Source organism: Cyanistes caeruleus, chromosome 16, assembly GCF_971803275.1.
Source record: "Cyanistes caeruleus chromosome 16, bCyaCae1.hap1.1, whole genome shotgun sequence".
Classification (NCBI taxonomy): Eukaryota; Metazoa; Chordata; class Aves; order Passeriformes; family Paridae; genus Cyanistes; species Cyanistes caeruleus.
The window spans coordinates 16,979,936-17,004,074 of record NC_141716.1 but is presented as its reverse complement, the minus strand read 5'-3'; the positions used below and the strand labels follow the sequence as shown (position 1 = coordinate 17,004,074).

General features: G+C 47.2%; 1 protein-coding gene and 1 long non-coding RNA gene across 6 annotated transcripts in view; one reads left to right on the top strand and one right to left on the bottom strand.

Moving 5' to 3' along the window:
* Nucleotides 1-381: 381 nt before the first annotated feature.
* LOC111938364 (uncharacterized) lies at nucleotides 382-10,273 on the bottom strand. The gene is made up of 2 exons (XR_002868956.2): nucleotides 10,184-10,273; nucleotides 382-1,680 (listed from the first exon to the last, which is right to left on the bottom strand). It is a non-coding gene; the product is annotated as an uncharacterized LOC111938364 (long non-coding RNA).
* LOC111938328 (rho GTPase-activating protein 39-like) overlaps nucleotides 9,913-24,139 on the top strand; it is a 63,209-nt gene continuing 48,982 nt past the window's right edge. Inside the window, exon 1 of one of the 5 annotated variants that reach the window (XM_086852717.1) lies at nucleotides 9,913-10,106. In XM_086852717.1, the coding sequence (XP_086708843.1) occupies nucleotides 9,928-10,106 (179 nt within the window). In that variant the 5' untranslated portion in view covers nucleotides 9,913-9,927. Of the gene's footprint in view, nucleotides 10,848-24,139 lie in introns of all 5 variants that reach the window. The other 4 variants (XM_086852720.1, XM_086852722.1, XM_086852719.1 and 1 more) reach the window with 4 other exon arrangements.

Genomic DNA, 24,139 nt, shown 5'->3' with positions numbered 1-24,139 from the left:
GCGAGGTCCTCGGTCGTGATCCCTAGCAGCAGACGAACCCAGTTTATGCTCCCACATAACTGGTGTATGTCTCTCAGTGTTCTCAGGCTGTCCTTGATGGTGAGTTGCTGGAGTACGATAGTCCTTTTGCTGATCCAGTATCCAAGGTAGGTAGGTCCAAGGGCAGGTGTGTTGAATCTTCTCTGTAACAATTTCAAATCCTGCTCCTTCAATGTCTTGAATAGTCTTTTTGAAAACAAATCTCCCAATATTAGTCTCAGTGTATATTACAATATCATCCATATAGTACAAAATTGATTTCCAAACTTAGGAGATTTCTCTTGGATAGACAAGAGAATGCGGGCAACAAACATTTGGCAGATAGCTGGAGAATTTTTCATCCCTCAGGGAAGAACTTGCCATTGATACCTTTTTAGACAGGCTTGCCTTTTAATTGATGGGATGGAAAATGCAAATCTTGGGGGATCTCTGAGATGGAGAGGGATGTTAAAAGAGCAATCTCTGATATCAATGACTGCCAGTTTCCACTCTCTCAGGAGCATTGAGGATGAGAGTAGGCCAGGCTGCAGAGAGCCCATGTCTTCAATGACCTCATTGACCATCCTGAGGTCTTGCAGAAGCCTCCACTTGTCTTTGTGTGGTTTATGAATGACAAAGACAAGGGTGTTCCAAGGGCTAGTGGATGGTACTATGTGGCCCTTGGACAATTGCTCTTGCACTAGGGACTCGAGCACCTTTAACTATTTCTGAGAGGGGCCACTGGTCAATCCACTCTGGTTGATCAGTTTTCCATATGAGTGGTGTGGTGGAGCGCTCCCAGCTAAAAGTCCTGTGGTGGTGAGGGGATTTTCAGCCTTGCCCCTCATTAAGACAATAGGTCCCTGCCCCATAAGCTGATAGGTGGCCTTACTACAAAAGGTCTTACTGTGGCAATCTGACCGTCAGGACGTTTAATAAGGATTGTGGGTTTGGTCCGCATAGAGGTGGCAGTTCCTCCAATCCCAGAGATGACTGCATTGGCTGGCACTAGCTCTCAGCCCTGTGGATGGCAATGATGATCACATCTGCTCTGGTATCTGCCACACCTGGAAGATAAACTTTCTCCTCTTTGTTAAACAAGCCACACTCTATAAGACGTCTGTCCTGGCCTACCATCTCTGCCTAAAAAGCCATACCAATTTCCAGCAAAAGGTCAGTCCAGGTGCGTATGAGGAAAAACTTGGGTGATGGATGTGCCCTTAGGCAAAAACCAAGGCAGGTCTACACATATGACAGTCACTGTAATCTCATCCCTTGGTCCCACAGTTTGGACTTCCAGAAGTACCTGCAGACCATCTGGTCTATTAACAGAGTCCCCTAAAATTGAAATGTCCCTTGGTCCACCAGAAGGTCTGAATTTACCAGCTGGAATTTGGTGCATCACCTCATCATCAAACCAGATGGAAAGGTCACTTACCAGTGTGCATTGTGTCTTTGCCTGAACCTGTTGGTAGGCCTTGGAGAGTTGGAGCTCCTTTTCATAGTAGGTGTTGTCATAGATGATCTCTCAGTGCCTCGACTCTGTAAGATGGTGGGGAGAGAGGGGCAGGATGGCTTGGCATTTGGTGTCATAGCACGGGGCTGCCCTGCACTTGGCCAGAAGTTTCACTGGTGCCGCTGGTAAGACAGATGATGCTGGATCTGCTGGTGAGATTGGAACCGGGGACAGTGTTTAAAACATTCCTTAATGTTTTACATTCCTTAATGTTTAACATTCCTTACAGTCTATGCATGCATCAAAGGGACAACCAGTGGAGGAGTGTTTTTGCAAAATGTCTTTATCACATTCCTCCTTGAGGCGGCCCAGTTCACTGCACTTAAAGCATCTCATATTTTGTTTATTCTGTGCTACAAAGGCTTCAGCTACTCCTCTGCTGACTGCTGGGGCTACCATATTGTTCTGTAGTTGTGAGACAGGTGCAGGCTTCCACCATTTGCTGAATGGTGGGTTCAGGTTCTGGAGGGAGTGTTCGTATAATTGTTTTGCATTTCGCATTTGCGTTTGACACTGCTAGCTTGCTGAGCAGCTCCTCTTTAGTCCTTAGGCAGTCAATTTGCTTATCAATAGTGTCCTTTAGTCTGTCTATAAATTTAATAAATGTCTCATCAACGCCCTGGCGAATGTCAGAGAAACTTTGTTGTGGGGTGGAACCGTCCAGTGTTTGGAATAAAGCATTCTGGACAGCATTTTTAATGTCCTCTAGAACAGCCCTGGGGATATATTGTGCCTGCTCTCGTGGCTTATCAAAATCACCATCTCCACTTAATTGCCCTAAAGTCAAAAGAGCCTGTCCATCCTCACTTTTGCAATTATTTAACAATTAATTTTGCAATTATTTAACAATGCTTTTAGTTGTTTATTCCAAATTGATTCCCACAGGAGAAACTCCGTGGGTGAGAGGAGGAGAGCCATAACATGCCACAGGCCATGTGGCACGAGGACATGAGCTAAGAAAATTACTTGTAGGTGGTTTTAAAAATGGAGTGATCTCCTCCCATAATCTTTACGTGCTTTACATAATTCCTTTAATTCCCTATATGGAATTGACTCCCACTTTGGGTTCCCTTCTCTTTTAAATATAACTGGGGCTGCTATGATTTGTAACTTTCCAGCTATATCCCAATCACCTTCCTGAGCTGCTTGTTTTTGTACCTCTGCCCAGTGATCTCCAGAATCATTATCTGGATCTGAGGAATCACTGCCTTCCTCCAGAGAGGAGGGAAATGTGCTGGCTTGGGCACGAGAGCTCCGGCTGGCAGGCACTGCCCAGTGCTTGGGGTCTGCAGTATCCAAGACGGATACCCTCCAGTCCCGGTCATCTTCACAGGGAGGGGCCAGATCGGAGGAGGCAGGGGCTGTGAAAGGGAGGGGCCCAACATGGGGGCAGTGGTAAACACTGGGGTGGAGCCTGATGGAGGGGCAGGAGAGGGGAAGGGAGGAGGAGGATCAGAGGCGTCATTTTGGGTGGCTGAGGTCGAAAATTTCGCACCAGGTCACAGGTCATTCAAAATGGTGGATCTGCCCACGAAGCTGGCACCATTTTGAACAATAGAACTGAATGGGGGAACTGGGCACATGGGCATAGGAAAGAAGGTTGGGTTGGAGCCCAGGGTGGCAGGGCCAGTGCCATCCTGAGGAGGGGCTAGGAGGGGACCAGAGATGGCAGAAGGCAGGTAGCTCTCCTGCACCTTTAGGCAGTTTCCATCTCCAGACCTGTCCTGAGGGGATGAGGGGACAGGGACATGGGGGGAACACAATAACTGGGGTAAAAACTGGGTCCCAATCTTTTAACATTTCCCAAACTCCTCCCCAAACCCTCAACCACTTTATAAATAGAACAAAAAATTGGATACTTCCCGACCCCAAAATCCCCCTCAGATTGCAAAATACATAACTTGTGTCCAACTTCATCCCAAAACTCAATAGACAAAACCAATTCCCAAGTGATATCTGTAAAATACTTAAAAATTCAGCAAAGAAAATCCCTTAAATCCCTCTTTAAAAACCCAACACCATTTTTAACAAGGATATCATGAACTTGGAAATAAACTTCTTGCTGCAAGATAGTGAATTGTGCTCCCATCTCACTCTTTCTCCCTCCTGAAAAGAACAGGCAAAGTGACCTTCTTCTCTTTATAAAGCCTTTATCAATCAGCCTGGGTGGGGACCCGAGGGGGTCACACTCACCACCACGGCTCCCTGTGGACAACAAGAAAGAGGAGGTGCAAGCAGCTTTGCCCGAAGGCAGAGCTGGGGTCTCCAACCTCACAGGAGCCTTATGGGAGACCTTTCTCACTGCGAGTCACTGAAAGTCCTGGGGGTGACTACAAGAAGGTCCTACCCTGTCATGGTGACACAATCAAATGGCTTTGCAAGGTAGCTTGGCGTCCTGTCAGTCCTCCGGTGTGGTCTGGTGAGTTGTCCATACTACGGCTCATTTGCTCTAGGGATCCACATGTGGTGGTCTTACTTCCTGTTGTGGCTCAGACTCCTGGGAGTTGCCATGGTTAGAATACCAGCTACAGCCGCTTGTTGCCATGTGAAATTATAGGGGAGCAGTGGGGGCGCGGCCCGACTGAAGGAGGAACAGGGTACAGCAGCTTGGGACAGGGGTACAAGGTTAAGTGGTTTCTATTAATTTATAAACAGAAACTGTCCAACAAGAAACATGGCTAACAATATTTTAATTGTTCTTAACACTCCCACAAGATAAAAATGTGAAAATAAAATAAAAATGTGAGCTTCACTGCAACATACTCACGACACTGGTAGGCCAAAAGGAAAATGTCATGACAGCTTTGAAAACACAACCAATCCTCGACAGCAAGGTTTGCCGGCCACTCCCTCAGAAAAGTCTCCCAGAAAAACTGTGTTTTTGCCTTGGGGAACTGGAACACCCAAACATGGCTTTCGTCCAGTGGCAGCAGCCACTGGAGACACTTTCAAGGAGCCCACAGAAGGGTCCCTGTTCCAGGCACCAATTGTAGCAGTGTTGTCAGACCTTTCTTCCAGGTTGCTCATAGAAATGAGGATTCAATTAGTTTGTCAAGGGTTATCAGAAAAAACACCACACTGTAGGATTAACTTTGAGGAGTTACAGTTTCGCCTGTGGCTAAACAATAAATTTGGTTCTTGCCAAGTACCTACAGTATTACACTGTGTGGCATAAACATTAGCCACAGCAAAGCCAGATGGGCCAAGCAGCACATGCAGCCCATTGGGAGAGCGAACAAGGAGGTACAGGGAGGTGGCACAGCTCTGTCTGTACCACTCATGCTGCTGTTTGGGTGCACTGGCAGTACTAGCTCCGTCTTCTGTCATAAACCCTGGCCACAGGCCTCTCAGCAATCATCCTCTGCTCCGGGCAGGTGTCCCCCAGCTCAAGGCTGCTGGTGGTGAAACAGTTTCATGTTTTCCAGAGTATTACATCTCCTGTGGGGCAGAGAGCACTATTGCCCAGCTCAACCAGTAAATCCTTAGCAGACATATATTTGAGCGCAGCAGAGCTTATCAGAAACAGAGAAGTGTGGGAGGCTGTGACACAGTAGAAGTCCTTTGGCAACCTGTAACTGATTTGGTGTCAGGGGCATAAGTATCTAATTTTGGGGAGTTTCCATCCCACAGAAATTTTGAAGTAAGGCAGGCAAACTTCTGCTGGGGACATCTTCCTGACATTTACTGCCAGCAGCTTCAGGGTTTGGCTCATAGAAAGTTACCTGAGAGCATGTATCTCCCTTTCTGTGTCTTGTCTAGTTTTGGGACAAGGACTACCCTAGACAGCAGAGTCAATCAGGTTCACAAGGCACATCCTACCTCCACCTTCCTCCCCTGTTCTTCTGGCCCATCCTAGTATGTGGCTACTCTCCTCATTCTTATCCCAGTGCTTGCCAGATCATCCATCAGGACGATACAAGTTACTAACTGTCAAAACACCACACACTTTTTTTCCATGCCAGTTTAATGAGCTGATGGGGTTCACCCAAACTCAGATGAACACCAGAACCAGGACTCAGAGCAACAAGAGAAGCATGTTTTATGGAGGGCCCTTGGCTCAGTTCAGCCATTTCACCCACTACACCCTTCTTTCCCATCCAAGGGCATGTTGATATTATATTTAATGCCCTTCCGCTCTTGGCAGCTCTCCTCTCAAAGGGCACAGCTCTCCTTTGCTGGGGGGAGACGTTACCTTGCTATATAATGCCATGACTTTCTCAGCAGCCAGGGAGCCATGACAGCAGGGAAGATTGCAAAAACCTCCCTTGTATGTTTTTACTCACAATATGTTTTAGAGAGCAGGAGAGGAAACAAAGAGCATTTGCTGCTTGGTTGGGTTACAGCCAGCTGCTACATTGCCAAGCAGCGTGATAACACTGCTACTTACTCTGCAAAGGAGCTACAGATGGTAAGGCAGAAAAAATTAGGACAGGATGATTTTTAAAAAGCCCCATTGCAGAACACTTGGTTAGTTATTTAAATTTACATCATGCCTGCTATGAAAAAAACCCAAACAACAACACAACAACCTGCTGACTGGTGCTTAAAAACATGTATTTTTACAACTGGTCAAATATCTCCAACTATCTTTTTCCAAAGGCTATTCAATATCATCTTCTTCACAAAACAGACAGGATTAATGAAGAACAAGGATGTTTTTTCATTTCCTCATACTTGATAAGACCATTTGGCAGAACTTTCACAGCACACAATCTAAAGAACTTAAGCCAGCAATGCCTGCACCCAGGTCAGCCTGGCTCCTTCCATTCAAGAAGATCTTTGAGACACTGGATACAAGATGTCTGTGCTGAAATACTGGAGAATTCACTACGTATGTCTGCCGAGCTCAAACCTTTAGCTCCCTGATACGGAAATACAGGCCTTGCCAAGCATTTTAGGCACCTACTCTCAGTATCACCAGTCTCTCAACAAAGGGTTGTCAGATCTGACTGGAGCTGTTACTCCCCTCCTTGCTGTACGTGGAGACAGTTACTGTGGGTCTGGTGCTGGACTGGACTGGTTCCAAGCTGTGCAACCCAGTTTGTTAATAGAGGCAGAGCAAGGGCAGTGCCTGCTGGCCCAAACTTCAAGGACAATATGCTGGCTGCACTCACACCTGTAGTACATCTGCCCAGGGACTGCCACAACTCTCAGCCTGAGATATGTCGTTCCGATTGGGAACGGCGATAAAGAACGACACGGACCCTCAAGGGAGTCTCAACAGGAGAATTCCTAGTTTTTCCTTTCAGGCTTGTCTTATAGACAGATACGTGGAAAGTACAGAAAAGAAACTCTTATTGGTTATCAAAGTGCTACATCACCATCATTGGTCAGGGGCACTCTACCCCCCTGACCCTCTCCTGCAAGGGAAAACAAGAGGACAGATAAACAGCACCTGGCAGTTGTTTTCTGTCTCTGAGGATTGTTTCGAAATCCTCCTTTGAATTCCCAGGCTAGCTTCTCAGGCAGGACTGAGAGGCCATGGGCCTGCAGTCTCTGCAGCTCCCTGCAGCCTGTTCTAAAGCTAGCATCCATAGAGATATATGAGTGGGACAGCAGGACTGCAATACTAAGCCTTCTATAGGCTTTAGCATCTTTTAGCAGCTTTAGCATCACTGGTTCTTCCACAGCCTTACATGAGGAAGACCTCTCATGCAAGGACCTCTACCTGCCATTTCCTGACATGGAGTGTGTGACCAAGTATGAGATCAGATGAAGAGCTTTATGAAAAAGTGTACAACTCCAAATACCGTTACTTCCACTTGGGAGCAGTATCTGAGGAACAGTTTGAGCATGATCTCAGGCAGCTGCCTCATTTTGCAGTTCTGTAGAGACAGTTATACAATATATACTTCAGCCAAGGACAGGCAGCAACAAGGTGATTTGGCCTGGAAATACTGATCATACATCTCTTACCTCATCTACAGTGATCTGGTGTTCACAATTCATGAAGGCTGTTTCTTCTTTTATTAGCAAAAGATTCAGGGCCCTCTGAGTCTGAATACTCTGAATACCAGTGTTCTCAGAGACACTTGAATGTTCTTTCCATGTTCTCAAGTCACTTCACATTCACCTCTTGCTGCCACTTTTGGCATACTGATAACAGGCCTCGTGACTGGGCTTAATCTCCCAAGCATGTGTCACAGTGACCCCACCTGTATCTCTGGAGGAGAACTGCTTTGTGTTATTGCACCTGGTACCGCTAGCAGAAGTTTTCTTCAGCCCCTTACTGTCTGAGTGGTGAAAATCTCTAAAAAAGTTACCACAAAAGAAGCTTTTCCTTTGGCTGCTTCATTTTTCCCCTCTGGGATTACTCTCTCCCTCCCTGAGTCAGTAGTGTGCCATTGGCACCTTTGTGCAAGGCACAGCCTCAGAGCTGTTGTGCTGGATAATTGAACCTCCTATCACACAGCTTTCCTACTCCAGCAGTGGAGATCTCTGCTCCCAAGAGTGTCCCTGATGTCAGCAGGTGTGTGACCCTCCTCTAGTGGGGAGGTTCTGCCTTCAATGTGGCTTCCTTGTTCTGCATTTCAATGCCCTCTTGCTGTGTGACCTTGTGCAGGTCAGCACAGAGTGGTCAGCTCATAAGTTGAACTGACCTGAGATGATGTCATGTCAGTGTGTCCTTTGTGTCGTTGAGAGTTTGACCATTTTGGCCTGAAGAGAGACGGGATCTCTTAGTGCAAAATAACATCCCAAGAGTTTGAGCTGCGGCAGCCAAGTGATGATGTTTAGGCTCTTTAGCAAGACTGCCAGAGATGTAGGTGGAAAACAGCCTACACATTATCATCAAACCCTGAAATACGCAAAATAAAATGAGAACATTGCAAAACAAAAAAAAAAAAAATTAGAAAAAAAAAAAAGTCTGGTTCCTCCTGCAGCCAACTTCCCACTTACTGTGTCAAGTCACTCATTTTGGGGTGCCCCGAAGCTGGGGCTTCTGAAACATCTCATGTCCCCAGTATCTGTATTCAACATGTCCAAAGGACCTTACTAGCATAGAAATGATCAAGCTGTTAAAATTCTTACACAGTAAATCTACTTCTACAGGAGGTCTTGAACAGAAACTGTCAGGCTGCTATAAGCATTTCCCAGGTACTACTATTTCCCTGAGGACAGGTATAGCCTGTATTGGCAAAGGTAAGCAATAACTGCACCTGCATAAGGAGGGATGTCGATTTAATCATGGTAGAGCTACACGAGCAAATATTTGTTTGCAATGCAGACCTGGTTCAACTCCTCCCTTCCTTCCCTGCTAGCCTGCGCCTCAGACCCTGAGCTTTGCAGTTCCACAGAACTCAACCTCTCCTGCCTGCTTTCCCACAGCACCTCAAGCACCTCCAGCAGCCTCACAGCCCCTGTGGGGGCCCCACTTGCCACTGGCCCCCTGCTGCAGGGACACAGTCTCCACCCCTCCTCCCCACTTTCTCCGACTAAGCACAGAGAAGCTTTGTAACCAACCCATAAGAACAGTGTCCATGAGCTCACTGTCTCTCTACTTGCTATTTAAAAATGCAGTGGGACTTTCATGGGAATGTCTTCAGATTAAGTTACCCTCAAGTTCTTAATAGTGCCAAAATGCCATTTGAAAATGAGCATAGTGTTGCTCTGGGTGGGACCCTGATCAATGGCTTGCATGGGGTCATTAATGAGCTGAGCTGGCTGATTTCTTACTGTAGCAGACATTTGCTCCCTGGTGTGACATGGACACCAAACCACTCTGTTAGTGGCAAAATCCACCAAGTATCTGTCAAGTCTTGTGTCCCAGTTATAGGGTCTGAGGCATCTGGGCACCTCAACCCCCAGGATTTGCCTCCACATGGGATTGTTCCTATTCTGGAATAACATGACCCCGTAAAAGACTGGAGCTACTACTACTTGGGAGCAGTACCACATTGCAGCAATTATTGAGACAGGAGGAGCTCTTCTGTGCCACCATGCCAAATGACATACTCTAAAACAGTGGCTGACAGAAGCTGATCTAGCAGGACTGACCTTTAGTTCATGGCTTGTTTATTGAGACTACTCATGCTAACCAAGGAGCAGGCTCTACTTGTTCTTGACATCTCTGAACCCATGTTGTTCGTATGCCGCTGGTGGATCTGTGCATCTACTGGAGACACACCTGATGTTCCTGCATAGCTTTGACCAGTCTACCATGTGCTCACAACAGAGAAGAAAGTCCACAAAATCTGCCCAGCAAAGTTGCTGAGGCAAAAATGAGAACACATCTGGGCAAACCCAGAGTATGGTAGCTTTACAGCTCAAACTGACCCAAATGTCTGTACCCTCCCACCTAGAAGCAGGGACAGCTCAGCATCCAACATTGGCAAAGGAACTTTCCTCTGTCAATGCTGCAGGCTGGTTCAAGTCCCCCCTGCTGCTTTCCATCCATGCTCTTGGAGGATGTCGGGAGTACCAGAGGGCAGAGCAGAACCAATGCAGACCCATATGCCCAGGGCAACGGGAGGCAGCGTCGGGAGAACACAGTTCACCGGGCACCTGTGATCCAGCGGCGCGAGCAGGCCGCACCTGGGTGCCGCAACAACAGCGCTGCCAAAGGGTCCCCAAGGTAAGGGCGGGATGTGATCTGCCTGAGAACGGTTTCCCCCACAAAACGGGTCGCGACCGCTGACTTTCGCCACTGACCTGTAGCTCAAATAAGGCTTCAGCGGCTCCAAAACTGATGTCCCAGTTCCGCTTCCACTCTCCTTCTTTCCAACCCTCTGGCCGGAGCTCCGCGACACCAGGGCTCGGCGGACTCAGTCGGATTCCGGAGCGGCTGCGCCCGCCGCCAGGGGCTGCCCTCGACCCACGGCTCCGCCACTACCGCCAGCATCTCCCGGCCCGGCCCGGCCCGGCCCGGCACAGCAGCTCCCGGCAGAGGGACCCGGGGAGCGGCCGGGGGTCTCGGATCGGGACGCACCGCCCCCGGGCGGGGCCAGTATCGGGTTTCACATCCTGCCCCGCTCGCGGGCAGAGCGGCCATGGCGGAGAGGTGAGTGTAGTCGCCACGCACCTGTTGAGTGGCAAGAGAGGCGTTGCCGCTCCCTGGGGCAGTGCGCTGGGGCCGGGAGCGACCTCCAGCTCGGGTGGACGCGGGGCAGGGCAAGTCGACGCAACAGGTGAAACGCAGCTGTGCCGTGCCGAGCCGTGCCGAGCCGAGCGGTCAGACTCGTGCGGGGCGGTAGTCCCAGGCCGCCTCCCGCCGCATCGGGCTCTCTGTGGGGGGAACTCCCCCTCGCACCGTTCTAGCTCCCGCCGGGGCTGGCGCCTGGGGCCGGAACTCTGCTCTTTGCGGCCTCCGAGCTAGGTGGGTAGCCGTGAGCTCGGCTGAGCGGAGCCAGGGCCGGCCCGGCCCGGCCCGGGCTCGGAGTTCTCCCTGCTGCCTGGCCCTGGCGCCTCCCGGAGGCTGCAGCCGGACGGACTCTGTGGGGTGCCTTCGCACCTCTGAAGAATGGGCGGCTCGTTGGGAGCACACCATGGTTTTGTGTCTGTTCCAGCCCGGGCTCGTTGGCACTGGGCTGGGTGCTCCCGTAACTTGCTCACATTTGCTTAAAAAATAAGCGCTTTTGCAGAATGATAGTGAAAATACTGTCGGACGTGGCTGTTGCACTGTGACTAGGAGAGAGTTCTGTCCTTGACTGGAAGTGGGTAGGGAGCTAGGATCGCCTCTTGATAGTGAAAATGGAGAGCCAGGTAGCCAGGCCAGTTTCCCAGGCTGCATCCGGCTTCCGACAAATGCAGGCGGATTTTAGGGCTCCAGTGAATAACCCTATTGAAGGAGAATTCCTTCTGGGCTCTGCGTCTGGGATCGTTGGCCAGAAATAGTTAAACTGAGTTTGGTTCTGCCAGGAGGAAAGTGCAGAACCTGGCGGAGGCACCATCCTTGCTGTTGCTGATGACAGTTGCGGTTGGGCTGATTTTCCAGTGTTTTTTTCATCCTAGGTTAAAAACTTGACTGATTGAAAATTCCTGTAGTGCAACTCTCTCCAGGGGTAGAAGATTTCAGCTGGCTTTTCACATTCTCGTTGACTGGGGGAGAGCTGCACTGGCATTTTGCTCAGTGCCTCATTGACAATGCAAGGTGTTTGGAATAATTTTTTATTTTTCTTGCATTTGAGGTTGTTTTATTTCTCTTTCCTTCTGCATCTCCTGCAGCAGACCAGGGTTTGAGTTATTCTGTAAGAAGCATCTTGGGAAGGGATAGTAAATCCTGTTGAGGATGGCCCTAGAATATCAGAATTCAGCCAGAACACAATGAGTGCAGCAGCATTCTCTCATTTTGCAATGCACAGCAGCTGCTTCTGCCTCCCTTCTTGTGACAGTCGAAGGTGCTTGGAGATTGCGGTTGTAGGTTCCTCATTTTGGGGTAAACTCAAAAACCTGACAAAATCTTGCAGATTTGAGGCTATCATTCCACTAGCTGGTGCAGTGTGTCTTGTGCTGGACTTCACTGTGTTTTACTTCTGCATCCCTCACAGACTGTCTCTTTAGTGCTTTTGAGTTTGGTTTTTGCTAGATTGATGAGACAACTCTTTCTGTCAGTTGGATGGAGGCTATGTGGAGGGATGCTGAGATCACAGCAGATTATAGGAATATAGAAGGATTATAAGCCAGGATTTTGTTCAGATTGTTCACATGCCTTCTATATTCACAGCAGGTTTGCCTAGCTGAAGCAGATGTGTTGGCCTTAGCTGGGAGAATATAAGCCACAGTGAGATCCCAGTCCACAAGTCTGGTATATTTTGTAACAGAGAATTTTGTGGTTATCCTTGTGATGCAAAAGTCTGCTTTCAACCTGACCCTGACTGGATTTGCAGCAGAAATCCTTATGAGAGACATGCGCATATAATATACCATGCAGAACAGGGCTCACCAAGTGCTGCCCTGCTTTAGGAACACAAAAAAATGCCTCCCCTTCAACTGATTTACTTGATTTCTAGAAAAATGTAATGTACCATGATGCAAAGATGAAAGGAGAGCCTGGGATTCTTGTAGTGAGCTGCCTGTGGGGTAAGAAAATCTTGTGGATTTCATGGTATTGCTGTCTGAGCTTTGAGGCATTTTTAAAATCCATTTTGCCATTCTTTTTAGCTTGCCTTCACAGGATTGGGGTAACTGCCTGATAGCAACCAGGTAAAGTTTTGTAAACCAGGGAACAAGGGTTTTTTTTCACCTTAGAGGCATGGAGGAAGAATTATTAGCATTGTTGAGGGACTGTGGGAAGAGCTTTAGATACAAAGAATCACCTTTAATGGGATTATTTCTGTAATTAAAGGTAACAAAGCATAAACAACTGCAGGACTTTTTTGGCCCATGGGTTGTTTTTTTTTTCTGCTGGCAATGCTGTTTAATAAATATTCATATTCATTAACTTTTTTTTAATTCACATATGTCATATCTATATTTCCTGATGGGTAAATGCTTTAGTAACGATACTACTAGGTTGCCACTTTACTTATGGAGAAGAAAGCTTTTCAGTTTGGACCTTCTGTTTTAGCAGCATGTTTAGAGCATATCCTCTCAGTACCTAACTTTGACTGCAGGACAAGCCCATGCCCCCCCAGCAGGTCATCCCACTCTTCTCATGAGCCTTTTCCTGGGTGGGCTGGATTGTGGAAGTTCACTTGGCAGTAAATGAACTGGGATAGCAAAGGTCTCTGTTAGCTCTGTAAAATCAGTGGAAATAAGTGCAGCTGGGAGAGGTTATCATCAAGCCTGACCTCTGCCATAAGCTTGCTCCTGTTTTCACCACTCCTCTAAACATGCTGCTGAGCTGGTAAGCTTACCAGGGCAGTTTCCTTGGAATAAAATGGTTTAGAGGTGACTGGCTTTAAGTGAAGCCAGGAGTTTGTTTTCCTCCAGTAGCTCTTCTGGCAGAAGTAGAAGACAGGCTGTAGAGGACAAGGTGGTTGTCCTGTCTACCGTTACTGTCAAAACCTTTTTAAGCTGCTTCCATCAGAAGACCCAGCGTGGCCTGGAGCTAGCTCCTAAGGGGCAGTCAAGCCTTCCAGTGCTTGACTGTGCAGGCAAAGCCTGGTCTTTGGGAAATGCCTTCATACATCAGTGTTTTCTGATGGAAACTAATCAGAAGTTTAAAGGAAAGGAATGTTTCCTCCTCCCTATAGTGTCCTTTTCCAGTGTTTCCGTTCCTGCTATACTCCCCAGATGGCTTTCTCAGTGGGTGATGCAGTTAGGAGGAGGTGCTTGCAAGCTTTCAGCAAATAGATAGGTCAGAAATTGAAATGTTCCATTTAGGCCCTGTCAGTCCTTCCCAAGAGGAGTGCAGTTATCTGCACGTTGTTGTGATGTGTATACGCTTGTGTTTCTATAAAAAGTCCTCAGGTATGCTTATGTTTCTATAAAAAGTCCCCCAGGCAGATTCAAATAGTTCAGGAAGTGTCTCTTGTTTGTAATAAAAAGCAATTCTGGAACAGGCACTGGGATTTGGTTTTAACTGGATTCATAAAAAGTTTCTGTGTTCTGCTGTCATTACTTACATATTTGATGTTAATTCCTGCTTTTGCCAAGGAAGGCCATTCATGTGTAGGAAAGACAGCTTTGATGAACAGGTAATTTCTTGTGCTTTTTAGTAGCTCAGTCATGAGTATCCATTGAAGCAAGCTGTCTGTTTGATGGGTTTTATGCTTTCCATGAGGAAGAGTAATCTGTTTTGGACAGTTTCTTAAAGCAGTCAGTTCTTGGAGTGGCAGGAAGGTATTAACTAAAGCAGCAGCTGTGAGGTCCATCTGGCTCATACATCTGGAAAAGACACTGTAGGTCAAGAGAAAATCCTTTTGCACTTGGTCGTTGTCTCATGGGATAATGGAAATACCATTATTTGGCATATATTCTCTCCTCCTAATTACCGTTCCAAGAGTTTGAGGTTACTGTTGTAAAGATTAAGTGTTCTGTGTTTCCAGTTAAATGTAGCCCAGTAAATTCCAATGTAGCTGGTGTCAACTATCTTCTAGCTGCTCTCCCAAGATTTTTTCTTTGTGCGTTGTCAACTGCCATTTTTGGTTATGCAACTCACACAGCCAAGAGATATTTGGAAAACTTAAAATGAGAATGCTGGAGATCCATATTGTTTGCTCGCAGCAAAGCATGGGAGAGGGAAAGGACTCTGTGATTCCCAGGCAAGTGTTGGCATGGCAAGGAGATGTGGCCTGCCCCTGTTACATGTTTGTTACTGCTGAAGATGAATAGATCACGTGGACACAGGTCGAGGTGCGGTAAAATAAAGAGCAGAGTTTTTTTCTTCCCAGGATTTATAGGCTTTTTACCACGGCCAGGGATTGGATGGTCAGGATAACACTTTCTCACTGCACTGGCCATGAGAGATGCCCATCACAAGATGTGTAACAGAAAGAATGTACACATATCTATGTTTACAGTTACTCTCCTGGGAAAGTCCTTAGAAAACTATGTTAGCAAGCTCAGAAGCTGAGTTTTCAGGGTGACACATGTTTCAGGCAAAAAGGAGGGATTTGAGTTGGACAATACCAACTTTAGAAAATTCTTCCTGAAAAGGCACACTGGAAGACCAAAGTGCTGGAGATGCTCAATGTATATTTTTTCAGGCTCTCTTGTCTCCTTGTACTTTACATCCTGTAGAAAATTCCATCAAGGACTCTATGCTGCAGAGTGCTAGAACTTCTGAAACAAAGAGGTCTTAATGAAATTATTTTCTGACATCTTCTTCAACCATCAGAGGCAAATACGTCTGGTTCTACAAGGAGGGTGTATTTTCTTACCCCTCTTGTATTCTGCTTGCGCCCAGCTCCCTGAGCCATGCTCTTGCTGCACTTTGCCTTCCTCTGTGGCAAGTGCTCAGACATGGGATGAAGTGAAGAGGAACAGGGAGCACCCTGTGCTCCCCAGACTTGCTGTGTGTTCTTATCTCAGCTTGAAGCAGAACAGTCCTTGGTGTCTCTAAACCAACCTTTTTCTTAGGTGTAGAGTTTATGATCTACCAAAACCAAACAAGCTGAACAGGAAGGGTCCCCCACACAAACCTGTGCTAGGTTCACTTGTGTGTGTAACTTTGCAGCTGTGGGACACCGCCATAAGGCACTTTGCTTTGACAGATGGGGCTGTTTCCTGCCTGGGTAAACAAGGCTGCTGCTTTTTGCTGGGAAGTCTATTACAGAGACAGAAAAGACTCAGTGTAAAGGGATTTTGTGTCATTGTGGACATCATGAACTTGTGGCCCAGGGCCATGTGCACTGTAGCAGGGATAACCTCTTTGTTCTGTAGGTCTCTTTTTTCTTGTTTTTGCTTGTGTCATTCATCTGGGAAAAAATAAACAAAGAGGCTTACTGTCTCCATTACTAGTGATACCAAGAAAATCCCTGCACAATGCTGCCTGATGATCTGAGACTGAGCTCAGCAAATCCCCTTTAACTACATGTAATGCATGTCTTGGGTTTTTCTGACTCGGAGGCAGTGTAATGTGTTGTGTACAAGCTCAGGTTAGAAGGATGAATCGGTGTAAAATATTTTCAGTCAAAAAGGAAAGCCAGATAAACTTACAGGAGATTTTATAGCTGAATACTTAAATACAGGCCCAGGGAATGCAGTGGATGAGCTGTGCTGTGTAGTTTTGCCTGGAAAGGTTCCTCTGCACTGCTGGAGTGTCTGACTCATATATTGTTGGAACCCCAGCCTGCTCACTGGTTCTGGCCACCTCACCTACTCCAGCACCTGCTTCTCACACCCCAGCTAATCTGCTGGCACAGTTGTCCCCTGCCACATAGTCTTATCTACTCTGGGCTTGTCCCCGGTATGCTATTGGTGTCATGTGGGAAATATCAAGTGCAGAGTTGTTTCCAGACATGGAGTAAACTACAAGTGGTCACATTGTAATCTAGGCACCGAGGTGTATTTAAACACATGTAGGTGTTTAAATAGTACTTTAGGTTCAGCTGTTAGTTTCAACATGGTCAGTTTGCTGTAAAATGATAAATGCCACATTTGGTCCTCTTCTGGTCCTGCACCCATTTCTTCCTTGTGTACATTGTGCTTCTTTGATAGTCCTTTGATATCTACAGCTATCTAGCTGTGTATCAACCACATTGTTTAGCTCTTCTTGGCTCCCTAGATCCAGTAGTTATTTTTGGGACTTTTTTATTGGACCTTCCAAGTATTGCTCTAAGCTAGGGTGAGAGGAGAGGCTCCAAGTGTTTTATGAATTCTTGATCATCACCAATCAACATGAAGTGAAGCAAAGAGAGATGGTAAAATGGCTGTGAGTTGAGGTGCAGAACCTGGAGTGTAGCTGGCATGAGAAGCGTTTAATGTAGGCCTGAGGACAGATGCTTAGCGCGTTGTAACGTGGAGGTATATTATCTTAGCCATTTATACCCTTGTAATACAATGTATAGTCTGGCTGGGATGTGGCTGAGTTATATTTAATCAGCCCCGTAAAAAGAGCGTGAAGGAAGCAGCAATGGGGCTTAGAGGGCTTAGCACCAACTTTGTGCTTGGGTTGGTGCTACCATTGGGTTTTCATCTGCAATCGTGAGTTAGAGAACAAATGGCCAGAGAATTGAAGATTTGGCTTGGAAACTCATTAGGGTGCTTGCCCCTGAAGTAATCTACTCTAATTTTCATTAAATTAGTTTTTAAATCTCTGAAAATAATGGTGAAAAGCAGATATGCTCCTTTTTATACAGAGGGTTAGAAACTGCAGAGGAGATGCCTGGCGGTGGTATGAGAATCCAGCCAAAGTTCACTGAAGCTGTAATTTGAAATTAGTGTAAAATACAGGTTTAAGACTCTGGAGACTTCCAGAGAGGAAGTCTGTTTTGGGATGGCAATAAGCAGAAAAAATAAGAATGACAGTGATGGTCTGGAGGTGAAGCTGTATGGGAACTGACAGTGATCAAATAAGAGATTTTTAGGCTTCAGGCACTGGCTTGAGCCTGTGGGAAAGTCAAGTACACAACTTTCTCACTCTGACCTGGGAAATCATAAAAAGGAATCCAAGCAGTCCTTAGAGAAGGAAAACAACCTCTACAGGTGTTGTTTGTCGTCTTGTTGTTTTCTTGCAAGAAATGGTCAAGGGATGGTGTTCCTAACTGTCCAATAATGGTGATGTGTTGGTTTCATAACCAATGAGAGTTTACCTTTTCAGACCTGCTCCGAATTTCAGAATTGTGTATAAAAGAAGATCTGAAAGAATAAAAAGTGCTCTCTTTTGCAACTAAGGTTAGAGTGTCTGTGTTGTCACTTTGCCATTCAGAATACAGTACAACGAAGCTGGGCACTGCCACTTTCTTTTTTTCTTTTTATTCCTTCCCTCCCTGCCGTCCCTCCCTGCCGTCCCTCCCTGCCGTCCCTCCCTGCCGTCCCTCCCTGCCTTCCCTCCCTGCCGTCCCTCCCTGCCGTCCCTCCCTGCCGTCCCTCCCTGCCGTCCCTCCCTGCCGTCCCTCCCTGCCTTCCCTCCCTGCCTTCCCTCCCTGCCGTCCCTCCCTGCCGTCCCTCCCTGCCGTCCCTCCCTGCCGTCCCTCCCTGCCGTCCCTCCCTGCCGTCCCTCCCTGCCGTCCCTCCCTGCCTTCCCTCCCTGCCTTCCCTCCCTGCCTTCCCTCCCTGCCTTCCCTCCCTGCCTTCCCTCCCTGCCTTCCCTCCCTGCCTTCCCTCCCTGCCTTCCCTCCCTGCCTTCCCTCCCTGCCTTCCCTCCCTGCCTTCCCTCCCTCTTCTTTCTTTTTTTGATTCTGTGTCACCAGAGTGGTTGAGTTCACTAAAGCAAGAGAAAACCATCTGCTGTTAGTTACCAGGCTGAATTATCTCTGTGAGGGATTTGAGGAGCTCTACTGTCCTCGTGTGATGAGTGCTGGGCGTGGGGAAAGAGTGGGAGAGGGTTGTGGAGAACACATCACTGAATCATCCACTCCAATTTTAGTGTGCCATTGTGCCATGATGTTATCATCCTGTTCCCTCTTCCCTGGTCTCTTGAGCCAGCTTTGAATGTAATGTTGTTGAAGTGACTTTGGCCTTGAATTCTAAACTCTGCTACAACGGGGAGGCTGACAGATCTGTCTTTGGGTTGATTTTGTTCTTGAAACAGGGAAGATGGTACGAGTTTGGCAGTGAGGGGCATGTCAGTGATTTCAACCTCTCTGTCTCCCCATATCTCTTCCCTAGGAAGGTGGCCTCTTGATGTCCAATGGCATCTCCCCATCAGCCATCCAGTGCTCTAACAGCTGAGCGCTTGAATGTTTAAACTTTATTTGGTCTTGGAGGAATGAAATCACTCACTATTTTCTCTTTAGATAATCAAAGCTGCTGCTGAGCTGTGAGAGCTGTCTGTGCATGGGGAAAAGCTTTTTGGTAACCCAGTGTTCAGTGAAGTTGTACTTGCTGCAGGGCTACAGGGAAGTTTCACCTTGGGCTGCTTTGTTCACCCTTCTCTCCCTGGAGCAGGAAGAAAAGACTTCAAATGGGAAAGAGTGAACAGCATGGTGATCACCAAATGGTTTAGTGAAACTACAGAGTTCAGCTCAAAATGCAAAAACAAACATCTTCCAGTAGTTGTGCCCATGCCTGCCTGGCCTGGATGACTTGGGTGGTGAGCTGAGCTTGAAAGGTGTCGATTTTGAGCTGCTGTGGAGTCTCACTGGGGAGGAACAAAATTTTCTGTTTTAGAGTGTCTCCTGATAAAACGTGCATCTTGTATTCTGGATGAGAAGTAAAATAGCCACTGCATCTGGCCCAGGTGGCTCTATTACCCTGGTCTTGGCAGGGCGTGTGGCACCAACTCCAACTCCAGGAATGGCATGTGGTGGGTCCTTGGTGCAAGCAGAGGAGAGCATGCAGTTAATTCCTATTACCTTGCTCAAGCCTCTGCTGTTCGCAATGGTGGCCATTTCTTCAAGCAAGAGCGTGCGGGTGGTCAGAAAACAGACAAATTTTTAATGGAACTGCCAGCAGTGCAGCTTTCTTGCCCTTCAAATTCCAGCTGCACCAGGCTTAAACCCAGAGGTTTTATAGACTGCAGATATTTGAGGAACTTTACATGAATTAACAGTATTCCCCAGAAATTACCATTTTGTGTCTGTTTCTTATGGTAGGAACTTGTATTGCTTTGTTTATAGGTAAATAGCTGTAAACCCTCCTGAATGGTGTGGCTGTTTGCCCTGGGAAAGGCAAATGTGAATGGTAGCATGAAGAGCTTTAACAGTGAGATGTGTCTGTGATAGAGCTTGGACTGCTCTGTTGGTCCTCTGGGAAGTGCAGCCCCTCATTATGACAGGAGGTAATGTGAACCCATGGAAAGAAAGCAATATCAGGGTGGCTGACTGTGAAAACTAGGTGCTGCTACAGGGGGCATTCAGCCATCCCCTCCTTGGGTGCAGCTCTGTTGTAGCAGAGCTCTCTGTGCTGATCAAGCTTCATCTTTCAACTTCACACCTGCTAAGCTGTGAGAGAAGATGAGAAAAGGAATGAACAGCTGGGAGATTAAATCCTCATTTTTACTGTGCTTCAGGCAAGAATTGATCCATGATGCTTTTATATTTTACATTAAAACCCGTTGCTGACTAAACTTGTTTTGCAGTTTGTTAGCCATTGGGCTCAGCCTCTTGTCTCTTGCATGTCTCATGCCAAGGTCCTGCTGGCCTCAACTTTGGCTACAGCTCTGAGCTCAGTAGTGCTGAAAATAATCAATGGAGAGGGTTCAAGCTGTGGCAGTTTCTTAGAAGGGAAATGCTGTTGCAGGGCGCTGCTCTCCTGGAATCTTTGCTGCCCTTTGATGTCATCCTGTATTTCTCCCAGGAAGGAGAAACCTTGACCCCTCTACCTCTCACCTGGTAGGTGCCTTAGGGGATGCTTTGGTTGTGTAACATGTTTCCAGCTGGAAAAAAATCTAGTTTTGGGCATCTGGAAACGGAATATGCAGTTACATATGAAAACTCAGTGCATAGGTGCTAAATTTGCCAAATACGATGAGCTTTCAAATGCATCAGAAACTGGCAGCAGAAGAGATCAAAGTGTGGGAGGCACATAAGATAAAGCTATCACAAAAAAATCTAAACCACTTTTGGCCATCTTGACTCCTGTGAAGGAGCTTTGCAAACTACAAGCTTGCTAAAGAAGAACTGTCTGAGAAGTTTCTTGCATTGAACATCAGTAGAAGTAGTTTTAGAGCAAATAGAGGAACCAATAAGAAATTAAGGAGCAGATAGCACTTACTCAAGAGTGCCAAAGGATCTTAAATCTGAAATTGCTGAGATAGTTTCATGTGTATGCTGCTGCTAAAGTGCCCTTGGTATGACATAAATTGGTGGTGGCAAATGCAGCGGCATTTTTAAAAGCTGAGAGTCTTGAGGAAATTGAGGAAATGGCTCAGTATTTGTCCAGGTGTGCTGCTAGGGAAGGGCTGTGAAGAGTATTGAGGATTCCATGGTGTCTCGGTTTAGAAGACAGGTGTCTGCTAGGGAGGGCAGGAGCCTCCCTTGGAATGAAAATGTAGACCCCTTCCCTCCAAATTATTATAATTTTGAAATCAAGGGGCTCTCAGGCAGAGATCTGGGGATAGGAATAACAGTTCTTTACTAGTATAACCAGGTAAACAAACAACAATAGCTACAGCATTAGCAAGAAAACAGAACCAGGGACCCCTTGACAGCCTTCTCGGCCAGGAAGGAAAGGGATGGAGGAGAGGCTTTGCTTCACAAACTCCCTCGGGCGGGCAGTCCCGGTGCTCCTGCAGGGCTCTGAGGAACACTCAGCTGGAACAGCAGGGATGAGCAGAGATCCTGGGCCGGTGGCTGAGGTGGATCAGCAGCTCCATGACGGTGGCTGGCACTGCCGTGTCCCAGCAGGACAGGAGGTGTGAGGCCCACCAATGAAGGAAGAAGAAGCAGCAGCAGCTCTGTTTGGGTGATGGCAAATTCCCTTCTCTCTGCAGTAACAGCTCTCAGCAAAGTGTCCTTCTCTGAAGCTGAAGAAGCCAGCCAGCACTCAGCTACACCTGCCCTCCCTTTTTTCTGCCCTCCCTTCCCCCCTGGGCCCAGCCAAACTCTTTGTGTTTCTCAAGCACCCACCAAGTTCCAGCAATCAGGTCTTCCCCTGCAACTAATGGGTAAAAATTCCATAGTTGAGCCAGAACTAAAGGAAAGGACATATAACCCCCAACACATGGACTGTTGGGTCTGACCCCTGTGCCTAAGTCTTTGCAATGAGGAACAAGTTTGCTGAAGGCACGGCCAAGCTGCTTGGAGCAGTGTTAGCAGGACTATTGTAAAGGCACACCCTGTGTCTGCCTCACGGATCTGCAGGAGGTTGATGAGCATGCTGGGAGCAGGATCACTGGGCTTCATGTATATGTGTTTTCTGACAACCTTCGGCAAATTTGTGTGACAAAGACACAAGAGGGAGTCGCTATGGGCGTGGAGGAAGGGTCTTTTTATGGACTGAGAGCTGGTGAAAGCATAGACTGCAAAGGGTAGGGCTTACTGGTCTTTTTCAGTCTGGGGAAGTCAGCAGCAAGGTCTGAGAAACTGGTGCAGGGAGTGTTTTGCACTTTATGGATGAGGTGTAGAGGGGTACAGTGACATTCCCAGGTTTGCAGAGGCTCCTCTGTTTCTTCAATGGGTTGAATAGCTCACTGAAGATGAGGAAATCCATAAGAACCTCACAGAACCAAGGAAGTGCACTAATACATGACAGATAAGTTCCAGTGTAGGAAAATGTGGTGAACAGGGAAAAATTACCTGTACTGGGCCTGTTCTATACTCAACCTGGAACTTATATAACAGTGGTTATAGCTTGAGAAGGGGCTTGGAGTCATTGACAGTTCTCTGAAATCATCAGTTCTGTCTGTGATGTTAGCCAAAGAAACCAATCAGTTTTGGTCACCATCAGCAAGGGAGTTAATACCAAAGCAGAGGGCATCAGTGTGACCCTCTCTAACACTTTGTCTTAGAGGCTGCATGCTGTTCAGAGTTTTGCATTGTGAAAATGACAGTGTTGTTAGAGAGACTGCAGAGAAGATAATTAAAATTACTAAGGGACAGATCAGCTGCCTTATGAGAAGAGAACATAAAATTTGTGACTCCTTGGTTTGGAAAAGTCTTGCATAGCAAGATCAAGGTACACAAAGTCATGAAGGTAATAGAAAATGGTTTGGGTTGGAAAAGATCTTAAAGATCACCTACTTCCAACCTCCTGCCATGGACAGGGAGATCTTTCACAGGTTGCTCAGAGCTCCATTTAGCCTGGCCCCGAACAGCTCAGGGAAGGGACATCTACAGTTATTCTGAACAAAACCCAGTCCAGTGCCTCACCACCCTCCGACCAAAGAATTTCCTCCTAAGATCTCATCTAAACCTACTCTCAGTTTGAATCTATTCCCCTTTGTCACTACATGCTCTTGTACAATGTCCCTGTCCATCTTCCTTGTAAGCCTCCTTTAGGAACTGGGAGGCTGCAATTATGCCACCCCTAAGCCTCCTCTTTTCCAGGCTGATCAAACCAAATTCTCTCATCCTTTCCACATAGCAGTAGTGCTCCATCCCTCTGATCAACTTGGTGGCTTCCTTTGGACTGGCTCCACCAGGTCTGTGTCTGTCTGGCGCTGAGGACTCCAGAGCTGGATGCAGCACTGCAGGTGGGGCCTCACCTGAGGGGAGTAGAGGGGCAGCATTGCCTCCCTTGACCTGCTGCCCATTGTTCTTTTGATGTATCCCAGGACATGGTTGGTTTCTGGGTGCCAGCACACATGGTGTGCAGCCTCTCATCCACCAGCACCCCTAAATCCTTCTTATCAGGGCTGTTCTCAATCTGTTCCTGCCCCAGTCTGGATTGATACTGGGACTGATACCCAGCCCCAGTGAAGCACCAGCATCTGGCCTTCTTAAACCTTACGAGATTCCCATGGGCCACTTCTTGAGCCTTGGCCAAGGCTTGACCAAGGCTTGACCAGGTCCCTCTGAATGGTCCTGTCCTTCAGGTGTGTCATCTGCAAACCTGCGGAGTGTACACTTGTTCTCTTCATGTACTAATGAAGATATTAAATAACACTTGTCCCAGTATGGATGCCTGAGGGACCCCACTTGTCACTGATGTCCATTGGGACTCTGAGCCTTTGAGCACTACTCTCTGGATGTGACTGTCCAAGCATTTTATCTGTCTAACAGTCCACTCATCAAATCCATCTCTCTCCAATTTAGAGAGAAGGATGTTGTGGGGATCTGTGTTAAAGGCTTTACAGAAGTCCAGATAAATGACATCCGTGTCCCCTCCCTTGTCTACTCAGCTATGCCATCGTACAAGGCCACTGGATTGGTCAGGGAGGACTTGCCCTTGGTGAAGCTATGCTGACTATCCTGAGTCACCTCCATGTCCTTAGCAGAGCTTCCAGGAGGGTCTGTTCCATGATCTTCCCAGGCACAGGGGTGAGGCTGACAGGCTGGTAGTTCCCAGGGTCCTCCTTTCTACCCTTTCAAAAGATGGGGACAGTGTTTCCCCTTTTTATGGATAAGTTGAATTTTTTCTACCAAGTCTTGTGGCCCTAAGAACTATGGGCACTTGGTGAAACCTAAAGGAGATTGGTTTAAAGCAGATAGGAAGGCCATTTATTTTACGCAATCTGATGAA